The following is a 22949-nucleotide window of genomic DNA, read 5'->3' as shown; positions in this document are numbered from 1 at the left end:
GGGGAAGGTCACAGTCTGAGAAAGGCGGGCATTGCTCTGGGAAGAGAAGTAGGACTGTGCTCCTTCAAAAACCTTCTCCAGCCTCCACAGTCACCCCGGGGCAAGAGGGCATAACTTGTTCTTTATTAGCCTCAAATGAAGCTATGTCACAATCACAGCCCTGGCATGCGGGGCTGCCGGGAGCAGCAGGGTGTGGCCTGGTTGGGAAGCTTTTCTCTAGCGCTGCCACACCATTGGAAGGGCACCCCTGGAAGACAAGGCATTTGCCATTCTGTTTGATTATTGAGGTGCAGGGCCATGGAGGGCTCCCAGGATCTGGACTCCATTGGTGGGAAGATGTCCTCAAGAAACATCCCTCCAGTTGAAGAAAAGCCAAAGCTGATTTAGACTGAGGAGGACAGAGTGTGGGGGAGCTTGCTTGGCAAGGGCATTGCCTGTCCTAGCTGGGAGACAGGTGGAGTTCATTACAGAGGGAGCTGGGTTTGTCATGTCTCCTGGTCCAAATGGGAGGCAAATACTTGGGGATTTGTAATCGGGAATCCCAGGGCAACAGAGCCAATTCTGACTATGGCTGATTTGGGGGTAAAAACTGGTTACTACTAATTTGGCGACTGTCAAAATCAGACATTAGAAAAAGCCCCCTCTGTGCCACTTCAGATACAGACCAAGGGAGCCGATTATCTGCAGGTCAACTGGTAAATGAATGTATTGTGTGGTTTGTCATTATATCCCGTACTCTTCAGAAGTTCCCTTTCCTTCTTAAAATCCATCCCAGAAATTCTAGGAAACAAAGATAGGGGATGCACAGCCCATTGGTTACATAAACTGAGTTGAAAAAAGGGAAGGTTGGAGTACAAGGATCCCGGCTTTTTTGGACTCATAATTCATTAGGAAAAGGAAAATTCAATCATCCAATTACTAGTTATAGAGAGCTTACTTTCTTTTGTCTTTTTTATTTGTAGAGACAGGGTCTCACTCTGTCACCCAGGCTGGAGTACAGTAGTACAATCATAGCTCATTGCAGCCTCAAACTCTTGGGCTTAAGTGATCCTCCAACCTCAGCTTCCTGAGTAGCTGGGACTACAGGCACATGCCAACCACGCCTGGCTAATTTTTGTCTTTTTTGTAGAGATGGAGTCTCACTATGTGGTCCAGGCTGGTCTCAAAATCCTGGGCTCGGGCATCTTACTGCAGCAGGGTAGAGCAGGAGGCCAGAAGCAGGGGCCTTACAGGTGACCTGATAGAGGCTCGATGTGTCTGTGAGCATCTGGAAATATGGCGGCAGCCAGAAAATCTTAGATGACTAGGAGAAAGATTTCAGAATTGTATTGCGAGCTGGGGGAGAGAAGAATCTAGATGTGCAGGGAGTAGCATTTGGGCATAGTCCCAGGGAGCCAGGGTCTGCAGACTAGATCTCAAGCCCCTAGGCTTGAGAACCTAATCAGTAACATGAGGGCAACATCCCAGATCCAGAAACCTTGGGCAGGCAGGTCAAGGAGCTGGGCTTGAGGAGGCAACAGGAGGAGGAGACCAGGATCAGAGTTTGGACATCTTCACCTTAGACCATAACTCAGGACAGACATAGTAGCACTGAGACCACAGCAAGCTAGGGTGAGAATTCAGGCCTCCTGAACCCCATTCAGTTGAAATCAGTTTCTGAAATCTGTAAACCATTCTCCTTCCCTAAGAATTTCAAGTATTACTCATACCATCATATCATCCAACACTGGATAGTGTATGCCTCTATCAGCAACCAACAGGATAAACTAGTCCAGAACCCACATCTGCTCCCCTTTGTAATACGGGGTTAATTCAGTTGGGTCACTTCCTGTTTTCTACATCATCTTCTCAATCTTCTTTTAGTGGGATGTTGCTTTGTGTAGTTATATCTAGATATGGCCATGCTTATTTCATACAAGATAACTGTAGGCACGGAATGGTACTGGAAGCTTTTTTTTTTTTCCCCCCCAAGACAGGAGTCTTGCTCTGTCACCCAGATTGGAGTGCAGTGGTGTGATCCCAGCTTACTGCAACCTCCGCCTTCCAGGCTCAAGCAATTCTGCTTCAGCCTCCCAAGAAGCTGAGATTACAGGTACATGCCGCCATGCCCAGCTAATTTTTGTATTTTTAGTAAAGACAGGGTTTTACCATATTGTCCTGGCTGGTCTTGAACTCCTGACCTTGTGATCCACCCACCTCGGCCTCCCAAAGTACCACATCAGTGTGGTACTGGAATCTTACATCTTCCTAAGTATTTGTGACAAGGGGGTATTTTCTATTCATTCCAGTGAGAAGCACTGGAAACTTAAAATTTCAGAATTGGATGAAAATAATAAAGATCACCCAGTTAAATCAGTTTTTGTTCAGAAGCAAAAAATGAGGTTCAGAGAGATAAAATGTTCTGTCCAAGATTACACAGTAAATGGTGGGAACAGATAAGAAGTTTTGCAATAATGCCTTGATTGTTGAATCATAGAAACAAAAGCTAAGAGATGGGTCCTTAAAATAGTTAAATGGCATAAACCACATGGAACATTTCAAGAAAGAGTTAAACAATGATCTACGTTTAAAAGCTATCTTGGCGTGGCATAGTATCTCACATATGTAATCCTACTACTTTGGTAGACTGAGGCAGGAGGATTGCTTGAGGCCAGGAGTTCAAGGTTGAAGTGAGCCATGATCTCACTACTGCACTCCAGCCAGGGTATCAGAACAAGACCCTGTCTCTAAAAATCATCATCATATTTTCTCATTAGAATACACACGCCAACCATCCCCTTTTCTGGTTACATTTTATAGTCAGTGAGTGCTGTACGCAACCAACAAGCTCATAATCACACTGCTATATCGTTCTGCTTTCATTAAAAGGCAATGTAAAAGAGTGCTGACCTACATAGTTAGGCCAGAGGTACTAGTCAATCTCCATCCTCCCAGAAAAATGATCTCCAGTGGCTCAGAGGCTGTCCCCCGATTGGGGCTGGACCAAGGGAGGTGGCAGGTTGGGGTGCAGCAGGGCATATGATTCCTGATTGGAGAAATAGGTGACCCAGGGCTAAACAGAACTGGCTGGAAGGTTTTTCTTATATCCCATTTCTACTTCATTATGAGAATGGTGGAGGGGACAGCAATGAATGGGTCAATCTTGTGTGTCAGGTTACATAGTTACGTAAACGACTGTATTAGCTTTCTGGGGCTGCAGTAACAAATCATCATGAACTCAGTAGCTTAAAGCAACAGAAATTTATTCTCACAGTTGTGAAGGCTGGAATTCTGAAATCAGGGCCATGCTTCCTTCTAAGGCTCTGGGGAAAACCTGTCCCATTCCTCTCCCCTGGCTTCTGCTGGTGTCCCTTCCCTTGTGGCTGCATCACTCCAATCTGCCTCTTGTCCCGTTTGTCATCCCGCTGCATTTTCCTTTATTTCTAAACCTCTCTCTTCTCCTGAGGATGCAAGTCATGGGAATTAGGGCATGCCCTAATCCAGTGTGACCTCATCTTAACTTGACTGTGTCTGTAAAGACCCTATTTATTTCCAAACAAGATCAATTTCATGGGAATGGGGTGTTAAGACTTCACCAATATTTTGAAGGGAACACAGTTCAACCGCAAGTAGCATCCAAACAGCCTGCTTATTCTGTTCTTGCCTATATACTATTTATTAAAAAAATACATGTGCAGGTGCTTTATCCATTTGGTGTGCTCTGGAGTAGAGCCAGAGGAGGCCAGGGAAGCCCTGGCCCCATTCTCCAGAACAAGGAAACAAACTCAGGGACATTTGCTCACTTTCCTGCAGTCCATATGTATCTTTATGTATGTTAAGCTTCTTATCCTATGTTTTAAAACTTCTCACTCCATTTACATTCATGACTTCTGTTTTTCTATGTCTCTCATGTCCTGGTTCCAACATGTACAATAAGTGAGGTGTGTTTCAAGCATCATCTCAGCCAGGACAGGCTTTTTTGCCAGCATTTCAAAGCCAACATGGAACTTTGTAGCAACAGGCCCCTAAGACCTCCAGATGATAGAAGGAGTGCAGTGGTCTTATGATAGTACAGAAAGATACTGGTTTTCAAGTATACCTTAATTTCTAAAAGTTTTCTATTTCTTCTTTATCTTATGTACATCATTAAGGTCATACCCTTCCTTCATAATCGGTAGTTGCTGAAATTGGGACTTTTCTCCCTTTACTTTTAGAGTGCATAGGAGCAGAGGTCATTTTCTCTTGACATTGAACTCCAGTATTTGTGCAGGAGAGAGGTGTCAATGAGGACTCCACGGATACTTCTGGTTGATCAGTATTGGCTCTGCTACACGGTGATTTTGGCTTCACACATAAATGTTTTAGTGGTGTTTGTTCAGGGGAAAGCCCAGCTGGAGAATGAGGATGACCCCAGTAAAGGCTGTCACTCAAACAGCTCTAGGTAGTCAGGCAGCTGGTCCTGCTGACCACAGGGATAGAGGAGCAGCTCCTTCCCCAGGGAAGTGATGGGTTCTTCCTGTCAATCAGAAGGGACAGTATCAGACAGTGTGAGTAGCAACCAGGCGCTCTTCCTAATTCCTCAGAGGACGTTAGCACCTGCCTACCCTTGACTTACACAAAGCTTTCATGGTTTGTGATCATCTTAAGAGGCACTTATTCTTTTTTTGAGGTGGAGTTTCCTTCTTGTTGCCCAGGATAGAGTGCAATGGTGCCGTCTTGGCTTACTGCAACCTCTGCCTCCCAGATTCAAGGGATTCTCATGCCTCAGCCTCCCAAGTGGCTGGGATTACAGGTGCCTGCCACCATGCCTGGGTCTTTTTTTTTTTTTTTTGTATTTTTAGTGGAGACAGGGTTTCACCATGTTGGCCAGGCTGATCTTGAACTTCTGACCTCAGGTGATCTGCCCAAAGAGGCATTTTTCTTATCCACACACTGCCAGGTACTCTCTTTCCCTCTAGGGCTTGAGTTCTAACTTAAGACTGTGCTCATATGTCAGGAGTCCCCAATCCCAGGGCCACGGACCAGTACCAGTCTGTGGCCTGTTAGGAACTGGGATAGCAGGAGGTGAGCAGTAGGTGAACAAAGCTTCATCTGTATTTCTATCTTCTCCCTGTTCTTTACATTACTGCCCGAGTTCTGCCTCCTGTCCCATCAGTGGCATTAGATTCTCATAGGAACACAAAATTTATTGTGAACTGTGCACGTGAGGGATCTAGCTTGTGTGCTTCTTTTGAGAATCTAGTACCTGATGATCTGTCACTGTCTCCCATCACCCCCAGTTGGGACCATCTAGTTGCAGGAAAACAAACTTGGGGCTCCCACTGATGATACACCATGTTGAGCTGTATAATTACTTCATTATATATCACAATGTAATAATAATAGAAACAAAATGCACAATACATATAATTTGCTTAAATCATCCTGAAACCATACCCCCCAACCCCCAGTCCATGGAGAAATTGTCTTCCAGGAAACTGGTCCCTGGTGTCGAAAAGGTCGGGACTGTTGTCATATGTGATCCATGTGGGTACCGTTTTTCTTTTTTTTTTTTTTTTTAAAGCATCTCTTGTATTCTCTGCCCCAGTGGTGTTCCCTGAGTATTTAAAGAGGCACTAGTTTCTATTATAAAGGAATTACAATTAAAAATCCCGATTATCAGGAAGAATTAACCAGAACAATCCCTGCAGCACTTGTCCTGGTCCTTTTCCTCGTAATTGTCTTTCATTGTTAGAGCTGCTACAAGACAGTAACTCACAAGGCAAAGTGAGGTTAGGCATCGTTACCTTGTGATATTCCACCAAATCTGCCAGGGTGGCATGCTGCAGCTGGTCCACACCCAGGAAGCTGTAGGAGTCTGCAGAGGCATCTATGAGGAAATGTTTACAGCCATCCTCCGACAGATAGGACAGGGCGTAGCCTTTGATCCTTTCACTGACTCGGATGAGGAAACTGCCGGGCACACCTGTGCTCAGAAGTAGTTCATTTGCTTTCTTGAGTGTGAGAATTCCTGTGGCAAAGCAAAAAAGGCAGGTATTTCAGCCAACTCATTACCCAAACTCTCCTCTGTTAAATCCAGCTGCATGGATAAAGAGTCAGTGACACCTAAATAATACACAACAAGAGCAATTTTAAGTTGGGCTTCTTAGGAATACGGTTAAATGTTCTTCTGGTATTTGCTAATGAGACAAGAATAGGTTATAGAGGCAAACTGTATATGTGAGAGCTTAAATGTCAACCTTAAGAATATTTTCCACTCATATACCCATGTATAGCAACACAGGTGTTAGAGGGTTTATGAGGGTCTAGCAGGACACCTTGATGGCCATCCTTGGAGTGTTAGATCTGGGAGGGGATTTAAAGAGACTCTCCCTAGGCCACCTTAGTTTACCAACAAGGACTCAGTGGCCCTGGGAGTGATTTAACTTGGTCGAGGACAGTGGTTGTCAACCAGGACAGTGTCTGAAAGGCATCTTTGGTTGTCATGGCGGGGGGTGGATGCTACTAGCATTTAATGGATAGAGGCCAGGGATGCTGCTAAACAGCCTGTGATACACAGAACAGCCCCATACTATAAAGAATTGTCCAGCCCCAAATATCAGTAGTGCTGAAGTTGAGACTCCCTGGTGTGGGAGGTTCAGCAATTTAGTGACAGAGCCGAGTCAGATTCAGTTCTATAAAGTACCTTAGACTGTAGCTACTGCTAAATGATACTACACTAGCATTTAAGGGAATAAAACTATATATGTATGTGTGTGTCTTCATATACATGTCTTTATATGCATATATTAAGTTATATAGAGATACAGCTTAGATGCCTCATGAATTCACTCTTACTCCAGACCAGCGTTTTCCCCAATTAGTCCAAACTCATGAGGTCTGACTCATGTTCTAAATTTTTTATTCCCATCGTAATTCATCTATGAATAGATAATGCTGTAAAACTCATAGAAAGAGCAGAAACACATCTTGGAAAGAGGGAGAAGCCAATGAATTATTCAGTGAGCTGTGATCTGTGAGGGAGGAACAGCATTCTACGTGTGCCCTTTTTCATTTCGGCAGACAAAGCTCTTGCCTTCTCTTGTTCCACAATTGGCTCCCTGTTGATACTCAGTACCTTATTATTAGGAAAACAAAACAGTAACAGAACCACCTCATGGAAAGGTAAGGGGCCACCACAGCCCTTTGTCCTTGTTAGTACAGTTAATTAGGAAGTGAACTGGCTCCAGAGTAAAATATAAAACCATTTCTATTCTCTTTTCTGTAAACAGACCTTTAATGAGAGGATGATTTTATAATCAAATACCACATGTTCTCACTCATAGGCAGGTGTTGAACAATGAGAACACATGGACACAAGGAGGGGAGCATCACACACTGGGGTCTGTTGGGGGAGGGATAACATGGGGAGAAATGCCGGAGAGGTGACGGGGGTGGGTGAAGGCAGCAAACCACCTTGTCATGTAAGTACCTATGCAACAACCCTGCATGATCTGCACATGCCCCAGAACCTACAGAACAATTTAAAAAATTAAGAAATAAAAATTGTTGGTTTTCTCTTAGCCGAGATCAACCAACCAGCCCTTCTACTGCCTCTTTTCCTGTTTCCGATTTAGGACACAGACCCCAGGTGCCCTACTGCACAGTCCTGGTGTATGAAGGTCGACCCACTGTGAGACCTGCAGGTAAGAGCTGGGAGTGGGTGAAAAGGCCTGACAGCCTCCCCCACTTGCAGATAGTCAGTGTCCCTGAAACAGACCATGGCCTTGCTCCTAGGGGCTGCGGCTCTGTTACACTCATTCCCAGCAGATGACTCATGTACGTGCATCGCACACATCATGTCCAGTTGCTTTTCCACCCCTTCCCCGCTGAGACAGACCACCAGACACTGCAGGCACCATGGACACTGACTGAGCCTCTTGGTTCAGATGCTCCGCTATCCACATTGGGTACTCAAATCATGGCTATCGAAGTTCCAATAGATACAGGCCGGCTGCTTCCATTTCTCTATGTTCCCTTCCTAAGCATCCCTGGTCCCACTGATAAATTACAAATGACAACCATACGTTGAAACAAGGCGCCAGGTACCAGCCCATGGAGGGACTGCACAGGAGAAGTCTCTAAAGACACTGTATAAGACTGACTCTGAAACCCAGGGATGTTTTTCAATGACCCTGAAAAGTCCCTTTGAGAAACAAGGTAACAAGTTTGGAGAAGCAGCAGCATTCTGGAAAAAGATTTCTCCCTCCTCCTAGACTGCTGGCTCACTGTGAAATTCCAGGCTGTTTCAACAGTTGGGGCAGATGTTATAATTTATGACATCTGGAAGTTACCCAGATAAATCTGGATTCCTAAAATAAAAGCTATTCTGGAAAATTATAACCAAACCTGGGATAACTAAGGTCAAATTCGTTTTAAGATCAGGCCATAGAGTTACTATAACTCAAAGTTTCCAAAAGCCTCTTAGCTTTATACACAGATCTTGGCACCATGTAATCTCCTGGGACACCAGGTCACAATCAAATGTGTTTGTGGCAAAGCATAGATCATCGTGGAGACTCCTTGTACACCATGGGACAGAGGGCAGGTTCAAAAGGGAAGTGCCCTGGAGATAAGGCTTTGATTGATGCAAGAGGTAGTTTCTGTCTTTGCTTTTTTTTTTTTTTTGCTTTATAAGAGGATTACTATTCCTGAACAGCAAACTGGCTTGGAAGAGCTAAATACATAGGTCACTGTACAATTTGTCATGAACCCATCAAGGGGCAGCATGTGCATTTGCGGTGCCCTGGCTGTAATCAATGCCAAGCTATGACCTGCATCTGCTGGGATAGGGAATTCTTGAGCACAAAATCAAAATCCAGTGTTTGTTAGATATTGATCACTGCAAAGTCAATCAACGTTTTCTCTCTTTTTTTAAACAGTCTCGTTCTGTCACTCAAGCTGCCGTACAGTGGTACAACCTGGGCTCACTGCAACCTCCGACTCCTGGGTTCAAGCAATTCTCATGCCTCAGCCTCCTGAGAAGAGAAGCTGGGATTACAGGTGCCCACCACCATGCCTAGCTAATTTTTGTATTTTTAGTAGAGATAGGGTTTTACCATATCGGCCAGGCTGGTCTCAAACTCCTGGCCTCAAATGATCTGCCCACCTCAGCCTCCCAAACTGCTGAGATAATAGGGCTGAGCCACTGTGCCTGGCCTCAGTTCACCTTTTAATAGTGCTTATCCTCTGAGTTGCCCCTTGCACAACTCTAAGAATTCTGAAGCAGGGGCCTTCACTCCAGCCCCTAAAGGCCACGACACATTGGTGCCGCTTCCCTCTCACCTGCTGTCTCCACTCGTCTTAAAAGAATCAAATCTGAGGTCACAGGATTGCTGTGCAAGTGAAAAGGGTAAATAAAGAATTTTAAGACAGACACGATCTTACTCCATGGCCCAGACTGGAGTGCAGTGGCATGATCGTGGCTCACTGCAGCCTTGACCTCCTGGATAGGCCCATGCCACCACACCTGGCCAAGTTTTTGTAGAGATGGAGTTTCACTGTGTTGCGCAGGCTAGAATATTCTAGTCCATCAGTTCAGTGAACCAGATTTTCACCCGGACAGCAGTCTGTAGATTATAGAGCTGAATCCAGGCAGGGACTGGCAGAACTCTGGTAGCCCAGAAGAAAGCAGATGTTACTATGTGAGGTCTGATGGGCAGCATCTGGCCCTGAAGAGCCCGAGGCAGAGCAGGAACTGAAATTCCTGAAAGCCTGCACACCAGCACCAGCATAGGGATCCGTCACAGCTGGAGGAGGTCCCACTCCTCTCTCTGTGTGATGTCAAGGCTCCCCCTAGAACTTTCTGCGATAATGAAAATATTGCCACATGTGCTACTGAGCACTGAAATGGGGCTAGTGCAGCTGAGGGATACACCTCTTATTTGTGATTCATTTTGATGTGAAAAGCCACTTGTGTTTCAGGGCTACCATAGCTAGACAGTATAGCTCTAAACCTCTCTGAACATTTTGCCCAGGAAAGGCCCAGGAGAACTACTTTTCACATAGGAGAGGGCAAACAGACCCAAGAGCCTGGAAGTAACTCAAACCCCAGCACGCGCCCAGCTGGAAAACCAAGTGGCAACAACTGTCCACAGGGCGGTTTAGTGGTATCTTTCTCTGTGGCTTCCTCTTGGAAAACTCCTCTTCACTCCACAAGATTCAGCTCAAGAGCATGACGCATCCTGATCCTAGCCTGGGCAGTCAGTCTGAGTTTCTCCTAGACCTGCTGAGCACCTACTCGCACCTTCATCTCAGCGCTCACCAGGTCAGTGCAGTGTCTCTCCTGTGCTCACCTCCATCTCTGTGCTCAGCTAGTTTTCACGTCTATCCAAGAATCCACAAAACCTTCTCCCATGAACTGTCCTGCCCCACTTCCTTGTGAGCTCCTAGAAGACAGCTACTCCCTCTGATTTATTTTTACACACTCAGCACCTGCCACTTAGAAGATGCCCGGAAAATGATTTAATGAATGCTTGTGTCTTATAATCAAGTCGTAAACTTCCTTCTCTTGGACACTTATGCGTTGCCACTGCCTCTAGTCTAAGAATTGTGGCCACAGGGACAAGAGATGCATTTCATCTTTCTCTGATCTAATTTTATTTGGATACATCTGTACAGCTTTCCAAGTCTGGACAATATCTGTTTGAAAAACAGATGAAAGCCAGATACAGTGTGTATTAACTCCTTTAATCCTCACAGCAACCCATAGACAAATTGTTATCATCTTCAAATAATGGATGAGAACACTTGTATACCCTGCTTCAGTTCATTCAGGCATGTCAGGAGAAGCGCTGGGATTGGACCCAGGCTGTCTGACCTCGGAGCCCACACTCTCACCCATTCTCTCAGACAGAACACCTGCCTTGCATTGGCGTACCACACTGTTCAATGTACTTCCATTGCCGTTTAGTTACTTCCTCTTTAAAAAAAAAAAAAAAAAAGGAACGCTGATATAACCTCTATTTTATAGATGAGAAAACTAAGGCAGAAAAGGCAAGTGCCCAACCTTGCAGGATTAGCAAATAACAGTTCTAGGTTTCTTATCTTCTAAGGTTTTGTTTTTTAACCCAGTAGGCTCATGGAATTTTCCTGGAATTAGCCGAAAATAACATATGTGGAATAAAAAGGGGTGTTGATTTCTCACCTTGGCAACTTAAAAAAGATGCATTTTTCGTGTTTATGTATGTGTTGTATGCCTTGATGTGGGGACAGTGCATCCTTGACTCTTCCAACCTCTAAGCTTAGCATTCATGCTGCTGAGGATGGATAGGCTCCTTAATAAGTCAAGGATCAGAACTATTAGCTTCATTCACCCTCACTTCATTATCTTAAATGGCTAACACTTATTAACTAGGGCTTATGATGTGCCACCCACAGTTCTTCATGTTTGACAAATGTTAACATATTCTTGCCTCACATATTGAGGCAAGAATCACCCTAATGATCTGTATTGTACAGATCAGGGACAGAAGGACAAAGTCATTACTTTGGGAGGCTGAGGCAGGAAGATCACTTGAGATCAGGAGTTTGAGACTAGCCTGGGCAGCATGGCAAGACCCTATCTCTACAAAGAAAACAATAAAAAATATTAGCGGAGTGTGGTGGCATGAACCTCTATTCTCAGCTGCTCAGTAGCCTGAGGTGGAAGAATCACCCTAGCCCCGATAGTCGAGGTTGCAGTGAGTTGTGATCATGCCACTGCACTCCAACCTGGGTGACAGAGCAAGACCCTATCTATAAAAAAATAAAAGCATGTGACGACAAAGTTTGATGACAAACGCATGGCTTTTAAAATACCAAATTAAACAGTAGAATCCCTTTTCTATACAAAATTCCAAGTGAAACCCCCCAAAGCTGAGTCTCTCTCCTTGGGCTCTCACACACCCACTGCAGCTGCCCCTTGCTTCTGAGACCCCTCTAAGTAACCTTAGGACTCCAAGAGCACAACAGGCAGCTACAAAGGTCCAGTCCTGGGCATGTGTAGTGGGAAGCTCGGGGCTTCCGGGCACAGCCACTGCCATCCTGTGATAGTGTCAGGATGAGGACTCAAGTGCATCATCTGCAAAGATCCAAGTAAGAGCTTGGGGCTAATGAACTAATCTCCACATTATTGGCAAAACACAGTGACATTTTTGCAGGAAGCCTGCTGCACTGAGTAATTTATGAGAAAAGTCAGGGTCTTCCAGGAAAAAGCCAGCACTGCATAGAATGCTCTGCAGAAAAGCTAGCGCTTCCCAAATCCAAATTCATGTGTGTAGTTTTAGCCTCTTTATGTTTCATCTTCTCCAATTGTTTTACAATCTGAACAAATACTAAGCAGTTTTACAGGGGGCCATGGAGAATAATTTGGACAAAAGGTATTTTGCTTTAATGACATTAATGTAATGTAGGTGAAGCTTTCATGCTGGAAGGAACCCTGCCAGCGAATGGACTTCTAGCTGTCCTTCTCTTCCACACACAAGCAGTGATATATTATTATTGCTGGACACAGCCTATCCACTCCATAAAATGTGTGAATCATGCATGTAAATGAGGCAGGATATATATGTCATCTGAGGTTTAGGAACAAAAAGCCTTTGAGAAACCACATAAATAACTACTTTATGCTCCGTGAAGACAGAAGCTTGGAAATTCCTTTGTGACAGGTGGGCAGAATTTTGATTGCCCCACAATTAAGAAACCTCCATTCTTTCAGCAAAACAGTCAAAGGACTGTTTGATGATCACTTAGGGGCGGCAACTCATAGGTCTGCTAAGATCTTAGGCTAAAAGAAATTTTGAGAAGCCTCCGTGAGCCCTTATTAATGCAACCTATTCAGTGACCTATGCTCAGTCTGGGGTGGTATCTGGTCCCTATATTGAAGGAGCTGTGCATGTCAAACTGTCTTGAGTAGAAGAAGGGAAGCTGGGAGGAGTGAGACACAGGATTCCACCTTAACAACCCTCTCTAGGGAACAACAGTTCCAGAGAACAACTACCTCCAAGACGTTCAGACCGACCCCCTAAGGAGTCAGTGGTGATGTATCAAAAAATAGAAGAAATCAGAATAGCTGAAGTGTAGCCAGGCATGGTGGCTCATGCCTGTAATCCCAGCACTTTGGGATACCAATGTGGGAGGATCATGTGAAGCCAGGAGTTTGAGACCAGCCTGGTCAACATGCTGAAACTCCATCTCTATTAAAGTATGCTTGTAATTCCAACTACTGCATAGGCTGAGGCAGGAGAATCGTTTGAACCTGGGAGGTGGAGGCTACAGTGAGCTGAGATGGCGCCACTGCACTCCATTCTGGGTGGTGGAGCAAGACTCTCTCAAAAAACAAAAAAATTGCTGAAGTGCTAACAATATTGCTATCCCACAAAAGTAAAAGGGATGTGTTTGCTAAGTAACTTAAAATAGAAAATACTGGAACCAAAGCACTGGGAGGGCAGGTTCAGCTATATGCCATAGCGGCAAAAGACAGCCAAAAGAAACAAATCAAGATGGAAAGATTTCATTAACAGTCTAAATACATCCACATTTGAATAAGAATGTTCATTAAAATTCAGAAGAATGATCAAATATTGATAAAGCAAATATGTGAATTTTTGTTTAAAAATTGTTTACAATTAGAAATCTGTGTATAAACAAGTTTATGATTTAGAAATTTTCTCTTTTTACCCATCTTCCCACTCCCAGTCCCTGCCAATTTCTAAGCACCAATATATTGCTGTATTTTTAGTAGAAGTAGGAAAACGTTGATAGAATGAAGAAATGAACCTATGAGTTTTATTTCTTCTTTGTCCCTTTCTTGGGGAAGTTTAAAAGCATGTTAGCAGGTAAAATGAATTATATATCTACACACTTTGGAAACTCATAATCTGAAGCCAGAATAACTAGGATGACTCTTCAGTCAGCAGGATGTTAAATTTAGCTAGAAGGACACTTCAACATTTATTACTTACTTTACCAATATTACAGACTACAAGGTCGGTCTTACAGAATGTTGGAATATGGCAATCAGATGCAAGAATAAAATGAATAAAACAAGGATTGCATTTGAAGGTCAAGACAGTCGTGAACTGAGAAAATGGGAGTTCAAGGACAGTGAGATAAGAAGAGATCAAGGGTGACAAAGATAATAAAGCAATCATTCTTCTGGAAACAAAATCAAGCAGACTTAAGCAATTACAATATTTAGAAGATCATAAATCTAGAAAACAGGAGCTGTTACTTTAGCAACACTAGGACTCACCCCCATCTCTTGGCACCATCCCTCCCAAACCCAAGCTCAACCTTAACCTGCAGTGTCCTGCAAAACGCCCAAAAAAACTTCATTCTTTTTTGGTAAGGGTGTTGACCCTCTGTCCTTCCGAATTACTGTTGCCTTCTCAGGTGACCTACTAGCTTTTAAAGGCAGGCCTTAAAAAAATACTTGTGGAAATAGCACAGGGAAGTTTTTGCAGTAATGAGAATCTATTTTATTGAAATGCTGCTTACTTATACTTACTCAAAATAATGTTTTGTGACAGGATTATGATTATGATGAAACAAAAGGTAAGGGAACAGGAAGAGTGATCTTTAACTGCACAATTCTGATAAATCAAAGTAACAAATACCACATATTAGGTACTCTTCCAAGCACTTTACATATATTAGCTGATTTACTTAATAAAAACAACCCTATGACATAAATATATTAGTACCCTCATTTTACAGCAAAGAAAACCCAACTCAAACGTAGATGATCTAGTCATTACATTTTAAATTCCCCCCCTTTTTTCTTTTTCCCCTTTTAGGAGCCAGACATTACAGAGTATGACATTCAAAAATAACGGCATCTATGGAGAAAATTATAACATGACTATGCATAGCCACAGAAAGGCACAGGCTCAAAATGGAGCTGTGAAGATCTTAAGTTTATACCTCAGGCTGATCCTTGACACAGAGAAAGCTTGTAACGGTAAAAACAAAAAAAATAGTAAACTTTGGGGAAGAGAAAGAACCAGTTACCATATTATTACATTCAAATACCCAGTTTTCAGCCAAAAATCACAATGCATGAAAATAAAAAGGAAATATGGCACACTTAAAGGAAAACAAATCATCAGAAACTGTCCCTAAAGAAGACCTGATGATAGATCTACTCAAAGACTTTATGTATGCACAAAATGGAAATATAAAGAGAAAACTAAAATCCTAGAGCTTAAAGTATAACTGAAATGAAAAATTCACTAGAGGAATTCAAAGGCAGGTTTATGAAGACAAAAGAATGAATCACTGAATTTGAAGACAGGACAATAGACATTATCGAGTTTGAGGAAAAGAAAGAAAAAAATGAAGAAAAGTGAACATAGCCTAAGGGAACTATGGCATAGCAACAAATGACCCAATATACATTTTATGGAAATCTCAGAAGGAGGAGAAAACTTCCCAAATTTGGTGGACGACATTAACATAAACATCCAAGAAATACAGTAAAATCCAAGTGAGTTGAACTTAAAGAGACCCCCACTGAGATGCAGTACAGCCAAACTGTTGAAAGACAAAGATTGGCCAGGTGTGGTTGCACACGCCTATAGTCCCAGCTACTTGCCAGGCTGAGGCGGGAGGATTGCCTGAATCTGGGAGGTGAAGGCTGTAGTGAGCCGAGATCACACCGCCGCACTCCAGCCAGGATGATAGAGTGATCCTCTCTCGGAAAGAAAAAGAAAGAGAAAAAGGGGGAGAGAAAGAAAAAGAAAGAATCTTCAAAGCGCAAGAGAAAAGCAACTCATCACATATAAAGGATAGTCAATAAGATTTTCCCAAGACTTCTCATCAGTAATGTTGGAGGACAGAAGGCAGTGGACCAGTAAAGATTCTCCTCAGCTTATCTTATGATGGGATTACATCCTGATGAAGCCAGTGTAAGTTGAGAATATTTTAAGTCAAAAATGCACTTAATACACCTAACCTGAACATTGTAACTTCGCCTAGCCTACCTTAAACATGGTCATAACTTTCATATTACCCTACAGTTTGGCAAAATCATCTAACACAAAGCCTATTTTATAATAAAGTGTTGAATATCCTTTGTAATTTATCGAATACTATACTGAAAGTGAAAAACAGAATGGTTGAGTGGGTACTTGAAGTGTGATTTTTACTGAATGTGGTATCACATTCACACCATGATAAGGTAGAAAAATAATAAGTCACACCATTGCAAGTTGGGGACTATCTGCATATTCAAAATGCTAAAAGAAAAAATAAAAATTGTTCTTTAAAAGTGAGAGACAAATTAAGACATTCCTGGGTAAACAAAAGCTAAGGAAGTTTGTCATCACTAAATCTGCCATGCAAGAAATGCCCAAGGATGCTACATAGTGAAATGAAAGGATGCAAGATAGTAACTCAAAGCCAAATGAAGAAACAAGTAACTCAATAAAGGTAAATACATAGGCAATTATAAAAGCTAGCATAATAGTAACATGCTTACTATCAAAATTAATCGAGCACCGTATCAACAGGATTATAAGCCATGGCCAAGTAGGATTTATTCCTGGAATGCAATATGGTACAAAATATGAAAATCAATCAATGTAATACACCATATTAACAGAATAAAAAAAAATGCATGCTCATTGCAATTAATGCAGAAAAAGCATCTGACAAAATGCAACACCCTATCATGATAAAAACACTCAACAAACAGGGAAGAGAAGGAAACTATCTGTACATAGTAAAGGCCATGTATGAAAAACCCACAGCAAACATCACAGCTAATGTTGAAAGACTTTCTTCTAAGATCATGAATAAGGCAGAGATGCCCACTTTGGCCATTTCTATTCAACTAGTCCTGGAAGTTCTAGCTATATCAGTTTAAATAAATAAAAAGCATCCAAATTAGAAAAGAAGAAGTAAAATTGTCACTGTTGTCAGATGATATAATCTTCTATGTTGAAAATCAGAAAGATTCCACAAGACGGTTAAAACTAATAAACGAATTAAGCAAAGTGGCAGTATACAAAATCAACACACAAAAATCAGTTGCATTTCTATACATTAACAATGAACACTCTCAGAAGGAAATTACAAATAAAATCCCATTTACACTATCATCAAAAAGAATACTTAGAAATTAACCAAGGAAGTGAAAGACTTATACAATAAAAACTACAAAACATTAATGATGGGGCACAGTGGCTCATGCCTGTAATCCCAAAACTTTGGGAGGCTGATCACTTGAGATCAGGAGTTCAAGACCAGCATGGTGAAACCTTGGCTCTACTAAAAATACAAAATACAAAAATTAGCCAGGCATGGTGGTAGGTGCCTGTAATCCCAGCTACTCAGGAGGCTGAAACAGGAGAAACACTCGAACTAGGGGGGCAGAAGTTGCAGTGAGCAGACATCATACCATTGCACTCTGGCATTCCAGCCTGGGCAACAGAGGAATACTCCATCTAAAAAAACCCCCAAAACTACAAAACATTGCTGAGATAAAGACGACATAAGTAAATAAAAACACATCCCATGTTCATGGATTAGAAAACTTAATATTGTTAAGATATCAATACTGTTCTAAATGATATACAGATTCAATGTAATCCCTACCAAAATCCCAGTGACATTTTTTGTAGAAATAGAAAACCCATTCAAAAATTCATAATGGAATCTTGAGACCAGGAAATTGAGCCCAGCTTGGGCAAAATAGTGAGATCCTCTCTTTACAAAAAAAAAAAAAAAAAAAATTAACCAGACATGGTACTGCATGCTTGTAGTTCCAGCCACTCAGGAGGCTCAGGTGGACTTGAGCCTAGGAGTTCGAGACTGCAGTGAGCTATAATTGTGCCACTGCACTCCAGCCTGGGCAACAAAGCAAGACCTCGTTTCTTAAAAGAAAAGGAAAAAGAAAAATAACAAGGGTTGGCAAGGATGTGGAGAAATTGAAATTCTTGTGCACTCTTGGTGGGAAGGTAAAATAGTATAGCCCCTATGGAAAACAGCATGGCCAGTTTCTACAAAGTTAAACCACAGAATTATGCTATGACCCTGAAATTCCACCTCTGGGTTAATATCCAAAAGAACTGAAAGCAGAGTCTGGAAGAGGTATTTGTACATGGAAGCAACTCAAGAGTCCATCAACAGATAATGGATAAGCAAAATGTGGTCCATCCATAGAATGGAATATTATTCTGCCTTGAAAAGGAAGGAAATTCTGACATACACAACAATATGAATAAAGCTTGAGGATATAACACTAAATGAAATAAGCCACTCAAAAAGACAAATTCACTGTACAATTCCACTTATATGTGGATTTTAGAACAGTCAAAATCATAGAGAAAGAAAGCACCATGGCAGTTGCCAGGGCCCTGGGGGTTGGTGGAGAATGGAGCATTATCATTAAATGGGTAGTTTCAGTTGTACAAGGTGAAGACTTCTGTGGATGAATGGTGATAATAGCTATACAACATTTCTTTTTTTTTTTTTTTTTTTTTTGAGGCAGGATCTGGCACTGTCTTACAAGCTGGAGTGCATAGAATGATCTTGGCTCATTGCAACCAACCTCTGCCTCCTAGACTCAAGCAATTCTCTTGCTTTAGCCTCCCAGGAAGCTGGGACTACAGGCATGTGTCACCATGCCTAGCTTTTTTTTTTTTTTTTTTTTTTTTTTTTTGTAGAGATGGTGTGTTGCCATGTTTTTTGTAGAGATGGGGTTTGCCATGTTTGAGCTGCTGGTCTCTAACTCCTGGGCTCAAGGAATCCACCTGCCTTGACCTCCCAAGTGCTGGGATTATAGGAGGGAGCCACCACATGTGGCCAGTTGTACAATATTATGGTTGTATTTAACACTTAAAAACGGTTATCCCAGCACTTTGGGAAGCTGAGGCAGGTGGATCACCTGAGGTCAGGAGTTCGAGACCAGTCTGGCCAACAGGGTGAAACCCCCATCTCTACTAAAAACAGAAAAATTAGCCAGGCGTGGTACCAAGCACCTATAATCCCAAGCTACTCAGGAAGGCTGAGGCACAAGAATCACTTGAACCTGGGAGTCGGAGGTTGCAGTGAGCCAAGATTGTGCCACTGCACTCTGGCCTAGGCGACAAGAGCAAGACTCTATTTCAGAAAAGAAAAAGGCTACGATGGTAAATTTTATATACTGCGCACTGTTATTCAATAAAGTCTCCATGCCTCATGTTATATGCAAAAATAAATTATGGGTGGATTGTGTATGATACAACAAGCAAAAACTAAAGGAAAAATAGCTAAATTTGACCTCATTGAAATGAAAAACTTCTCTCCCTAAAATGTGTCAAAAGACTTAAAACATAAGTCACAGACCAGGAGAAGATATATGTAACCCCTATAATTGATGAAGGATCATTATCCAGAATATATAAAATCCTATAGGTCAATATAAAAAATCAATTCACTAGAAAAATGGTCAGAAGATCTGTACAAGTAATTGCAGAAGACTTACTCATCCAGCCAGTAAAATATGAGGAGCTCAATCTCACTATAAATTAGTAGAAATTAAAATAAGAAAAAAAAAAAACATTCCATTGTGCACCCACAGAGTAAGGAAAAATGAAAATCTGGCTATATCAAGAATGGGCAAGTACATAGAGAAAGTCTCAAGTACAGCTGGTAGGAGTATATACTGGTATCAGATTCATGGGCATTTAGCAATATGCAGTATAATTAAAGATGTATATATCCTACCTCCTAGATATATATTCCAAAGAAATGATCATATATGTTTACACTAAGACATGTTCAAGGGTGCATACCACATCATTTTCTGTAATAGCACAAAAATTATAGCCAATGTAGGAGAAGAGATGAATAATGATACATGTGTGTATTTTATATATGTATAATGAAACACTACATGATAGGTAAAAATTAGTGAGCCTGGCTATATGTATAAACAAGGACAAATCCCAGTAACAATATTGGGAGAACGCATTACATGTAACATGATGCCATTTAAATGTTAAATACAATACTGTATATTTTATTACAATATATATGTTTACAGCATAAAATATGGGTGGAAATCATAGCTTCAGAAGAGCAGTTCACCCTTGGAGAAGAAACCAAGGAAAGGAAATGGGATCAAAAAGAAGAAAGGGGACCTCAATTCTCTTTGGTAGGTTTCATTTATTTACCTATTTATTTTTGAGATGGAGTCTTAACTCGGCTGCCCAGGCTAGAGTACAGTGGTGCCATCTCGGCTCACTGCCAGCTCTGCCTCCTGGGTTCACACAATTCTCCTGCCTCAGCTTCCCAAGCAGCTGAATTGCAAGTGCCTGCCACCACACCCAGGTAATTTTTGTATTTTCAGTGGAGACGGGGTTTTGCTATGTTAGCCAGCTGGTCTCGAACCCCTGACTTCAAGCGATCCACCTGCCTCAGCCTCTCAAAAGTACTGAGATTACAGGCATGAGTCACCATGACCACCTTGGCAGGTTTTATTTCCTTTTTTTTTTTTTTTTTTTTTGAGACGGAGTTTCACTCTTGTTACCCAGGCTGGAGTGCAATGGCACGATCTTGGCTCACCGCAACCTCCGCCTCCTGGATTCAGGCAATTCTCCTGCCTCAGCCTCCTGAGTAGCTGGGATTACAGGCATGCGCCACCATGCCCAGCTAATTTTTTGTATTTTTAGTAGAGACGGGGTTTCACCACGCTGACCAGGATGGTCTTGATCTCTTGACCTCGTGATCCACCCGCCTCGGCCTCCCAGAGTGCTGGGATTACAGGCATGAGCCACCACGCCCGGTGGCAGGTTTTATTTCTTAAGAAAAACAGATATGAAGTAAATTTGGCTGTTGATATTTATTATATCTGGAGACTAGATATAACACTTGTTATATCATTGTTGTTAAATTTTTCTTGGTACTTTGTGTTTAAAATATTTCATAAGAAAAAAATCCTTTTTTATGAAGGAAAGGGGAAAAATTGAAATCTGTATGATCTCTTTCATGCCTGTGGTTTTGAGGATTTCTGAGATGATTTTGTCTGATTTCACTCTGAGAACTTAAATCTAGCTTCATAAAGGAGACAATTAACTGCTCATCTGAATGTTGTGTATTGCAAGCAAACCAGCACAGTCTCACCAAGAAAGCTGCTTCCATGGTTAATTTTATGGGTCAAATTGACTTGGCCATGATCCCCAAAATTATTCTAGATGGTTCTGGGAAGGTTTTTTTGGATATTTACTTAGAGATGGAATCTCGCTTTATTGCCCAGGCTGAGTGCAATGGCATAATCCTGGCTCATTGTACCCTCTGCCTCAGGCGATTCTCCTGCCTCAGCCTCCACAGTAGCTGGCATTATAAGTGTACATCACCAGACCCAGCTAATTTTTGTATTTTTAGTAGAGATGGGGTTTCACCACATTGGTCAGGCTGACCTCTCCAGCTCCTGACCTCAAGTAATCTGCCCTCCTTGGCCTCCCAAATTGCTGGGATTATAGGCGTGAGCCAACGCAAATGGCCTTGGGTGAGATTTAAATGGGTGGACTTGGAATAAAGCAGATTATCCTACATAACGTGTTTGGGTTTGGTCCGGTCAGTTGAAGGCCTTACTACAACAAAGGCTGACCTCCCCTAAGCAGGAAGGGATTCTGCCAGCAGGGGACATTTGGATGGGAATGGCCATTCCTCCCTGCACCTCCAGCCTTCCCTGTCAGATTTTGGACTTAACAAGCCTCTATAATCATGTGAGTCAATTCCTTAAGAAGTCAGCCAAAGCAAGGTGTACAGGAAGAGCAAATGCAAGAGCCCTAAGGTAGGGACAAGTGTAGTGTGTCTGAAGGACAGAAAGGAGGCCCAGAGAGGTGACCAAGCCACTGACAGTGGCTTGAGATAGGTCTGAAGCAATAGACTTGTGGAATAATTAAATCAAACTCATGAACACATCCATCACATAAAATACTTAGCATTTTTTTTCTGGCGAGAACATTGGAAATTTATCCTTTTGATAATTTTGTAACATACAATACTCTCTAAACTAATTTTACCATGCTGTGAAATAAAACACTCTGTTCTCCTTTCCACTTCCCTAACCCTCCTCATCCCCTATGTTCCGTCTCTCCAATAGCCCAGCCACCTTCCTCCCAGCCACAAAAGCCAGAAATCCAACAGTCTTCAATTCCTTTGCCTTCTCCTACCTACTCCAATCCTTACTTTAAGCCTAATTGAGAGAAAAAGATGCAAGTATAAAATTTTGTAGGGTGAAAAATTAAGCAACCAAAATAGCATCTTATGAAGGGTAATTCATGGCAGATGTGACAAAGAAAAGAAGATGATAAACCTATAAATGGTTACCATCCTATCATTTCAGAACAGGTATCCTGGTGATAAACAATTACATTTCAAAGAGATAAGATGTGATGCTTATTCTCTCATGAAAATGTGAAACTTTATCTTCACGAAACTGAAAATAAAGATATATACTGACTATGTGACTATGTGTTGCTTATTACATTATAATACAGTGTTTTTATTTTGCTTATAAGTCTGAAAAGTATGCGTATAAGTGAAAATAAATCGATAATAATTGCACCTCAATAAGTTATTTGATGTAAAACTCAAGAGTCATATTTTTAACCAAAGTTCCAAATGGATTTTTAGTCTATGTCTTCCTAGCTTTCAGCCTTTCAAACAGAAATTCTTGTTAAAGTAGCAGAGTTTTTAATAACAACCAACATTTTCCATTTCTTACTCCCTGCTGTTAAAAAAACTACCATCCTTATAATCAGAGATGACAGCATCTTTTGTCCAAAGACACAGAAACTACAAAGTGGCTTATTTCCTCAGTGCTTATTCTAAAAAGGAAAGTAAGGCATTATCAGACAGCTGAGACAGCCACAGCTAATGCATAATTGGCCTGTGTTCTTTCTGTTCATCTTTGACACTATCATCTCTCTCCCAGCGTCTTAAAGCAGAAAGGAAGGAGG

The 22949-nt window shown here is 41.9% G+C and overlaps 1 protein-coding gene across 2 annotated transcripts in view; it reads right to left on the bottom strand.

Annotated features, from left to right (window-relative positions):
- Positions 1-3225: 3225 nt before the first annotated feature.
- The window catches only part of SH2D4A (SH2 domain containing 4A), a 91230-nt gene continuing 71506 nt past the window's right edge, over positions 3226-22949 (bottom strand). For both annotated transcript variants that reach the window (XM_032288375.1, XM_032288376.1), the window contains exons 9-10: positions 5766-5989; positions 3226-4495 (exon numbers count right to left, since the gene is read on the bottom strand). In XM_032288375.1, the coding sequence (XP_032144266.1) occupies positions 4403-4495; positions 5766-5989 (317 nt within the window). In that variant the 3' untranslated portion in view covers positions 3226-4402. The remainder of the gene's footprint in view (positions 4496-5765; positions 5990-22949) is intronic.

This window comes from Sapajus apella, unplaced genomic scaffold, assembly GCF_009761245.1.
Source record: "Sapajus apella isolate SASKATOON/1434 unplaced genomic scaffold, GSC_monkey_1.0 scaffold21, whole genome shotgun sequence".
NCBI lineage: Eukaryota > Metazoa > Chordata > Mammalia > Primates > Cebidae > Sapajus > Sapajus apella.
This window is presented reverse-complemented; position numbering and strand designations above follow the sequence as displayed.